Source organism: Neopsephotus bourkii, unplaced genomic scaffold (genome assembly GCF_033783945.1).
Source record: "Neopsephotus bourkii isolate Nb327-2 ecotype Australia unplaced genomic scaffold, CSIRO-AGI_Nbou_v1 NB_1171, whole genome shotgun sequence".
Taxonomy (NCBI): Eukaryota; Metazoa; Chordata; class Aves; order Psittaciformes; family Psittacidae; genus Neopsephotus; species Neopsephotus bourkii.
The window spans coordinates 315030-324756 of record NW_026901656.1 but is presented as its reverse complement, the minus strand read 5'-3'; the positions used below and the strand labels follow the sequence as shown (position 1 = coordinate 324756).

The following is a 9727-nucleotide window of genomic DNA, read 5'->3' as shown; positions in this document are numbered from 1 at the left end:
ATGAACTAGTCTTCCTCATAAGGTGACTAAACCCAAGAAAAGTCTTTACTGAACAGAAATAGCTTGAGCATTACAACCTACTCAAGAGTAACAGAATGCAAATATCTTCCTACGCTTACAGCTGTACTGTAAAAGCTGGCTGAACAAAAATGAAGCTTGCATTTCTTTTGCTGGCAGAAAAAAAAAGAATATTCAATTCACAAGAGTGCATATAACAAAACCAAACATGCAATTACTTGTTTTTAAAACTTTTACTGCAACATAACATTGAGGTGAATAGTAATTCTGCAAAACAAAAGATGTAAACAGGATAGTAATTTTACCTGTACGCATATAGCTTCTCAGATCATTTAAGAGGGGCAAAGAAGGGTATGGTGTTTCTCAATGATTAAAACTGAATGATTCTCAATGATTAAAAAACTGAAATAGATTTTCATTTGGAAAAAAGCCAACATTACTTTAATCCAGCATTAAGCGAAATACTGTGTTTCTTGCACTGCCTTAACAGACCTTAAAAGCAAAACAACTACCCATTATTTTGGCATTCATGTTTACATTTGCTCAATCTTTTAGATTTCACAAAGCTGCTATCCAGTGTTGCCACAAAATACAGATTGTAGAACCTAGTAGCGCAGGCTACTTTCCATACCAATACTAAGTAGAAAAGAACATGAAGCAGGGCATTACACTACATTGCTGGAACTAGTACACGGTAAGAATGAACACCTAGAAAAAGTTAACCTACAGTTTAGAGAAGGAACTAATTGTCTGCAGGAGCTGATTTTTGGTTGTATATTATTTTTTGTTTTCTGCATCCGCTAATTTAAAGCAGACACACTTGCTGCTTTCTTTGTTCTGCTGCCTATATTATCTTCTTTGCCCCTCCCCATATACCATACACCAAGCATTATGAATGTAAGCCCAAAATCCCAGACAATCGAGTGAGCAAATTTAGTGTAATGCACTGGTGTGAGATGTGAAACAAGAAAGTGTTTCTCAATCTTCGTCAAAGTTCTGTTGTAGGAGAAAGTTGGCAGCCAAGTTTTCATTCTTCTCACAAGCAAAATACGCCTGTATCACAAGTCCTTCAGGAAATCCTAATGCCTTTAACTGAAGAAAAGAAACACATTTAGAAAATACGTTTTGTATATTAAGCTTTTTTATATGTCTAGTATCTTGATACGCAACTTCAACAGTTACTACCTTCTTGAAACAAAAATTGCTGCCTAGCTCAATATATAAAGGCTTCTGTGAGTGAAGAATGTGTTGCCTCTGTGAACAGAATTCTCACTTGAAAAAGTGATTTGAATGAGTCTAGTGAAGCAACATAAAATGTACCACTTACTTCACTGCACAGTAAGTTACTAGAACAGCCTTAGGTCACAGTAAGGAAGTAACAGCACACTGCATTGCTGCAGAATAAAAACTTCAAATACTGTCCATTTAAAACTATTAATTATATGACACCCAAGATTTTTAATATGAATTGCCTGAAACAAAAGTTCCCATCCTGTGGTTAGCAGTATGTAGCCCAACACATTACATTAAGCCATACTTTCAATTGTTCCAACTGGACTTTCTGTAAGGCTAACTATGCAATGAAGCCATAAGAAGTAAGGTGAGAGCAATCTGTTTTTTGTAAGTCAAAGAACTACTTGATGTCTGGGATACGATAACAATTCAGAATGAGAATACTAGGGACGAGCTTATTCCTGTGCTAAGGGAAACAGGTTTAGCCTGCACTTAAAGGCACTCAGCAAACCAATTGCCAATTTTTAACCTAAAGGCAGATACATGCAACCATTTGGAGATTTTCTTAAAATCATCACAGCACCTGCAAGGCATTTTACATACATGGCAGATCAAATTTCTGTAAGAAATAATGTCCTATTGCCCATTATTAACCTTTCTTAGATTTAACTTCATACTTACAAACAGCATGAATGTGTCAGCTGTAATACTAAGACACCTAAATTTTGAGGTGTGTCTTTCACAGAAAATTGAAGAAGCACACAACCTGTGAAGAGGTTGTAGAGGCAATACTCTACTGCATAAAATAGTTCTAACGGAAATGCAGCAGACTAGAGAGGATGATCTGTGAAGAAATACATGGACAGTTTTACTAGACTAATTTTACTATTTGTCGATTTCCTAGAGATCTAGAGAACTGACACCTATACTAAAATAGTTCTTTTACTCACATAACCATTTGCTTTGGCACTTGAAAAAAACAGTACCAAAGGACGACACTGCAATTTGTCCTAAGAAAAATCTCAGAGGCATTACCATCTATGCAAATATGTATTTAGTCAGTGTTACACACAGTATTTATGCATGTAATATACCACCCCCAAATGTGTTTTTACAGACACGTTTACCCACATTTTTAGAAAGCTATAATTAACTAATTCTCATGGATAGACAAATAACTGGGTTAAGTAGCGATTTCAACTAATCTACTTAACTATGAGAGCTCTTACTATCCAAGTACTTTGCAAACAGTGCTCATGCAGATACACCTTTATACCTGGAAACCTCTCACAGTACATTCCACAATAGTACTATCTGAAGCTTTTCCAAGTGAAATTACTGCCTGAGTTCCCATTCCTGAAGAAAATCGATTCAACCACCACAGGGTGTGATCACTTAAAGGTACTACAACTTCTCAGTAACAGAGGTTCAAGAGATTTCAGACTCAACTGCTATAAAGCAAGAAGAAATGTGACTTGAAACAAGACTACATCAGCTATGAAATATCAAATATAAAAAATTATGCAGATCTACTGAGTATAAACAAACTTTAAGTTAAGGCATGTCTTAAGCAAGTACCCTACAGCAACAGCCAAGCAACATTTCAAATAAAAAAAGGCCCACCCTTTCTATAGCTTCTTTTTCCTGAGGTGTTACTTGAATGTAGTTCATGTGACCACTTCCAGCTTCTGCTAGTCCTCCAGTGCTGGCACCATCATCACTGCCAGCTAAACCTTGGCGAGACTCCAAAACTGGCTCATTCAACATATGAATAAAGTGTTCCTGGTGTTGGCTTATTTGCTGCAACGCATGGGAGAATAAAATAAGTAAATATATTGAAATAAAACATGTTTAAGCCTGCCAACAGCAAGTAAGAATATTTATTTTCAGTGAATTAAGTAGTCAAAAGAATATGGAAAAACTTCATAAAGAAGTGATATAAGAAACTCAACTTTATGTTTCAGTTCAGTTGCAGTGACCCTTCCCTCTGCCTGATGCCCTCTGCATCTCTTCTAAAGAGACTGAGACCCACTTCTGATGTCATAGAAAACACATTCTATACAGCAACAGCTGCTGAAAAGCCAACAGTAGAACGTTACAGCTGTTATTAACAAACTATTACTAACAAACGTAACCTTTTCTTGTAAAGCTAAATCAAAACTAGCAGGATTATTTTGTTCTTTCAAGATTCACCTGCAGTAGTTGAGGGTTCTCCCTTCCAATCTGCTGTAGCAATGCTGGTAACAGAGAAGGATTTTGCTGAATAATTTGTCTCATCTGCTGGAACTGAGGCTGATTTCGTAAAAACTCGAGTGGATGTCCTGGAAAATGAATGAAACAGCTTGTGTTTTTAAGTTACAGATTCTTCATAAAATACATACCTAAACCATAACTGTTGATAGAATCAAGACATGAAAATGGGCAATACACCCCTCACTAAGCAATATAAAAGCTTGCTTCCTCACACTAACTTACTCTAGCTTTAAGAAAGAATTCTTTATACTATGGTTAAATAATTTTTATTTTTTTTCACCCAGCCTTCTGCCCTTTATCTCCAGCACTTTTTACGTCTCATCTCTGAGTGACCTCATTCAGAGGCAACTACCCAGCTTACTGTTTTGTCTCTATGCCTATAAGAGCTCTCTTCCTCCTGCAGTAGATCAGTTCTGTCCTTCACAAGTGAGTCTTGACTTCCCATGTATCCTATACTTAGGTACTGCCTTGAACACAGCAGTGTCTAAAGTGGTCCACAATACTCCATTTCCCCCATTCTCTCCTTATGGATGATATCTTGTATGCTTGTCACTTCTACCTATATGTTTGAAACTGCCTTCTATCTTGAATGTCGTATCTCTGCCACACCCTAAGACAGACCTTTCCTAGTTCTTGATTATGCTCCTTTTTCATATGTATTTCCTTAAGACAATTCTCTTCAGGCACCAACCACTCTGCCATGTGCTGCACTGATAAGTGAGGAGTCCCAGGTCCTGGATAGGTCTCTTGGGTGCCACACCTCACAGAGTTACTGAAAGTTTATTCCTTGATATTCCAATTTCTAAGCAGTAAATGCATTAGGATAGTCAGCTGACAATGCAATTAGCCACAGAAGTAGGAAGCCAGAATTTAAAGTGAGAGAAAACACCATCCCCACATTTATGGTTTCACATTTAAATCCAGAATATTGAATCAAAGGAACTGTGTAAGTTCACAGCATTTTTAGAAGCTTCATGCTTTATTCCAGATATATCCACATACAACAAGCCATTAATTCCAAGCAAGTACCAGAACTGGAATTTCTGTGTTGCAGCTCTTATCCAGTTCACTCTGATCAGTTCACAAGCACCAGGAACTTAAAACTCCCAGAAGAAGAGAATGCTGAAGCACAAGTTTTTCACAACCTATCAAATAATAACCTTTCTTACCTCCCAACGAACTAGTAGTTGTAGGTATAGTTGCTACAGCTGCTGCCACTGCTGAAGACTGAGAGGCACCACTGCTTGCTGCTGGAGGAGGGGGTTCAGCCGCAGCCTGATTATCTCTGGGTATGCCCTAAAGCCACAGTTCACAAAATTAATCTACAAAATGCTGAAAGATACTTGTTTCACTGCATGTTATTTTTTTAATTTAAGAATGAAGAAAAACATTAATGCTTTCACTGCAAAGACAAAGCAAGATGCTGTGATAGGTATGCATTTATAACTGAAAGAATACTGTGAAAAGAGTAACTTATTTTTTTACAAGAAAAATGTAGGTTGTGTAGTGAGGTAGTAAAGTATGCACTACATCAGTTAAAAATGCATTTTACTCTGTAAACAAATATGTGCTTTGCACCCTGCTAAGATATTTGATATGAGTGAAAAAGTTGAACTAAATATACTATGTTATAGTGTTTTGCAAATAAAGTTACAACAGAATTGTACACAATGCCAATACTGAGGTTACAGATGCCATACAATCTGGCAAGTAATTAAAAAGGGACGTAAGAGCATTGCTATTTGGACCTCTTTCTTTAACACAACAGTGTGACAAATGTCATTTACTGTATCTTGAGTGGGTATAGGCCTGTATGTTACCAACTAGTGGCAGTTTAAAAAAGCTGACTTGCATTTTGTTTATTTTCCATTTGCAAACAAACTTAATACAGGAACTAGTTGCTCAAGAGAATGAAATTGATTAATCTGAAAAAAGAACAATTACAGTAAACTAGAATGTGGGTTATAGAACAGAGACAGACCTTACCCCTATTGCCTTTCTCCTGCATGGGAGTCCTTCAAATTTCATACCCTAACCATGCTTGCCCCTCTGTCAGTGAAGTTCTACACCAAATTTATCCTTTCCATCCTCCTTCCTGAAACCTAGGAATTTGGACAGTCTGGCATGGAAGACACCAAGAAAGACTGACTACGAATCCTGCTGATACAGGCAAAGGAAGTTGACTGGCAAGAATGAAAAAGAGGCAGATTACAGAGCAGTAAACCTCCTGATACACACAGAATCATAGTGGCAGGCGCTATGTTAAAGCCATCCCCAAAAGGGCAAGACAATACAAGATCCTCTACCTCACAATACTCAGTTTCTATGGCATCAAAAAAATTGGGGTTTTTTTCTACAGTCTTCCAGTATGTTAAATCCAGCTAAGTCTGAGAAGGCAGCAGAATTGGTATAACTATATATTTCACCTACCTTGAAGGCGGCATCCTTCAGTTTGGGAATGATAAAACATAGGGAACAGGGTGGGTGGAAATATATCACAAAACTTCAGTGTAACCAGACAATGAAGAGGTTTGGCAAGCCTACCATAGAAATCACTGGTAAATAATGCAGATTAAAAATCCCGCTATAACATATTCTTCATATGCTACATTCATCACCACAGCTGAACAAAAAAGATAAATACACAGCTAATATAAAGGCTGCATCTAGAAAGGGAGAAATGGATGGTGTCCCAGGCAAAACTTTGCTTCACCTGTGAGATAAGAAGCACATCGAAGTATAAAATCAGCTAATCAGCAAGTCTACATTTAAGTCTCTCAGAGGGATAAATTCAAGTATTACCTGTCACACACTTCATTACCATTATACAGCTTGGTCAGCTTGCTACACATCCTTTCCTCTGCAGAGCAGGAAGAAAATTCCATTCATAACATAATTGAGGTAACTCACTCTTATCAATACCTTACAGAGCACTGCTTAAAAACATTTTCTCATAGAATCAGTAATTTCAGGGAATCTAAGTATAATGTCAGAACGTGGATTAATTTTAGGAAATTACTGGTTGATTTCACCTATTCACAGGCGTATGTTGAGACTGTGATCTGTGCCCAGATCAAACAACATATGCTTGTTTAAACCTTAAACTTGCTCTTGAATGAAAGTACTATGGAAACTAGTTCAACCAAATTCACTTTGAAATTATTTGTCATCTTGAACAGCACTTAACTCTTAAATACAAGCTTGCAGTTGCACTCTCCGAACAAGCAACACTATGTGCAACTGTTCTCTTAAAAGACTAGTGAAGTGTATGCATCTTGTTCATATAGCTATCCAACAGAATAACAATTAATTTTGAATGTAAATATTGCTCGGACAGCAAAAGGGCCATTTTTTGTACCTTACAGTGGATTAAAAAATTGTTTACTGTTTAATTGAGCACCAGAGCAGTTTTTAGCTGGCAGTGCTCTCTGCTGAGGAATAATCACATCAGGCCCAGCACAAAGAATGTAACACAATTAAAACAGAACAGTTCCAGTTGGAAGGGACCTACAGTGATCATCTAGACCAACTACTTGACTACTTCAGGCCTCACCAAAAGTTAAAGCATGTTATTAAGGGCACTGTCCAAATGCCTCAAAGACTGACAGGCATGGGGCATCAACCACCTCTCTAGGAAGCCTGTTCAGTGTTTGACCATCCTCACAGTAAAAGAAATGTTTCCTAAAAATTTCCAGACTACAAGGCTACAACCAACAGCCTGGTTGTTGAAGGAAAAATGGGATTCCTTCTTAAGGGTTAGGAAATCCTTGGGTCAAAAGGAGGTCTGAATTCAAATGACTCCAAAGATCAATCTGCGGCACAGAAAAAGCAATGGCGCCTTTTGAAATTGAGACCTCCTTCCATGATGACAGCTCAAGGACATAGGATTACACCTAGATCATCAGCTGTGAAGCCATGGAAACTGAAGAGCTTGTAATGTGAATCATGGACTAGTGGAATCTTTCAGGTCTCATTTAAGCAACAGCTACATGTTAAGATACTCTACTGACACTTTCTTTCCAGCATTTTATAGCTACCTCTGATGTACTAATTCTTTAAACTGGGACAGTGGTATACACTTAGAGCTCTCAGCACCCTAATCCTACTCTGCATATTGTATAAAAGATAACACTGATGATAGTTTGAAGGTAGGCAGAGGGTCAAAGAACAGTGTCATCAATGGATGAGTATTAACTGAAGAAAAGCTGCTCTAATGCAGCAGAATGGTAAGGGACATGTTTAGACCTAGCAGACCAAGAGCATTTGAAAGACTGCAACAACAGGATTTTTCTAGGACAATATAAGTCTGTCATCTTATAGGGTCTCTTAAGAGCAAGAGTGTCACTCACTAATCCCTCTTCCATCAGCAAGAGGAAGAATAAGGGAAAGACACTTTCAGTAAAGGATAACATGAAACAGAAAAGGACCAGCTTATGCAGCAGATGGACCCCTCTCAAATACAAAACCTAGTGAAGCAATAGAAATGAACTGTTCAGACTAGTCAGACTAAATCCATTTGGCAGACATGCCATGTGTTGAAATCCATCATAGGGATGCTCTATTTCTATCCTGGACTTCCTGAACGGGAATAAAGTAGAGCAGGGAAATGCCAGACTGAGCGTACAAGTACTGCACACTGTACCTGACTGACAAAGTCCAGCACTTACAGAAGGCAGTGGATTTATGATAGATGTACAGAGTAAATGAGCAGCAAAATCCGTGGTTTTAAGGTATGAAAAACAAACATTTGATTCTAGACAGTTGATATTCCAGACTAATAGCAGGTAGATGTGAGCCACTGCATTTGCCCTTAGGGCAAGACAATATGTATCACCTTTTATTTGCCTTATAGCAGATGAGAACTGAACTTTTTACATTCATGCACTCAAAACATTTGTTGTCTAAAATCTGCAGATTACGAAATCTTGGGATCATTAACGTACGTAGCAAGCATGCCAGTGACTTGCAGTTGTTAAATTAAGTCTTTCTTTAGCAGTTACAAAAGGGAAGCTTTATAACAGGAGCTAAAGATGACAGTTTTCTTATCAGTCTATCAGAAATTCAATCCACACGTATTTTGTAAGAACTGGTTCAAGATATCTGGCTTCAAGAGTTTAATAAAGTTCAGATTTGGAGCAAGGAAAAAGCACATCAGTGAAAAACTGGTATGCTAGGGAAAAAACTAAAAACTTAAAACTAAAGAAATACTGATTAAGAAACAAGTTCCCGAAGAGATTCTCTGCGACACAGACAATACACCTGTCAGATTATGGCATACAATGAGAAGTAATCAAAAAAATCCCCTAAACCAACAAGATTTTAATTAAAGTGACATTTTCTATTTCTTCTCATGCCAATGAAGTTCATTTCACCCTTCAAACTCTATATACCAAATGAGAAATTATTTCTTCTCCAAAACACTGCTTAAATTAAAACACCAATTAAATTAAAAATGCTTCAAAAAAACTTTAAAATATTTGTTTGGGAAGTCTATTATCTAGAACACTGTGCATTACTAGTAAAAACAATGAACTGGAACGTCAAAAAAAGGCCTTTGTGCCATTATAGATACTAATATAAAATTTATGGTGACAGCTAATGCTGTCACCAAGATGTGATGAAATCATTCTTTGGGCCAGCCACTGGCAGTTAAAACTATCACTGTAACTGGACACACTTCACATACATATCCATACAGATCAACAAAGAATAAAAGCAAAGTAGCGATAGAAGCAGTTAGGCATAACTTCATCTGGGAGTCTGAGATTTGGATTTTGAGGGTTATAACAGATGCTCTGTTGTTATTTCTCTATGAACATGCATTACCCTAACTGATTGGCTAATACTCAAAACAACCAAGCAAATCATAGTTAAAATTATTCTCTAGTGAGGACAAAATAAAGTGAAAGAACAAGGTGCAGATAAAAAAATGCTCACCATTAAAAGGTATTCCACTGCTCTGTCAGGATTGTTGAAGCTAGCCCGCAGCGCTGCAATTACTTGCTCTCGTTCATAGCCCATTGACATGATCTCAGTCACCATATTCTCATAGGACTGACCTGTTACTAGAAGTAACATGACCACCATATTAAGGGAATAAGGCAAAAAAGGCACAAAAAAGTTTCAATGGATAAATTTCATTTCTACCCAAATCCGAGTCACTCGTTGAAGAGTAAAGAATAGCTTGTATTAAACTTGCCATGGTTCAGTTGCTTTAACCCCA

The 9727-nt window shown here is 37.4% G+C and overlaps 1 protein-coding gene across 2 annotated transcripts in view; it reads right to left on the bottom strand.

The window, feature by feature from the left end:
• Positions 1-418: 418 nt before the first annotated feature.
• RAD23B (RAD23 homolog B, nucleotide excision repair protein) overlaps positions 419-9727 on the bottom strand; it is a 34494-nt gene continuing 25185 nt past the window's right edge. For both annotated transcript variants that reach the window (XM_061363681.1, XM_061363680.1), the window contains 5 exons: positions 9442-9569; positions 4674-4800; positions 3445-3572; positions 2875-3051; positions 419-1110 (listed from right to left, as the gene is read on the bottom strand). In XM_061363681.1, the coding sequence (XP_061219665.1) occupies positions 997-1110; positions 2875-3051; positions 3445-3572; positions 4674-4800; positions 9442-9569 (674 nt within the window). In that variant the 3' untranslated portion in view covers positions 419-996. The remainder of the gene's footprint in view (positions 1111-2874; positions 3052-3444; positions 3573-4673; positions 4801-9441; positions 9570-9727) is intronic.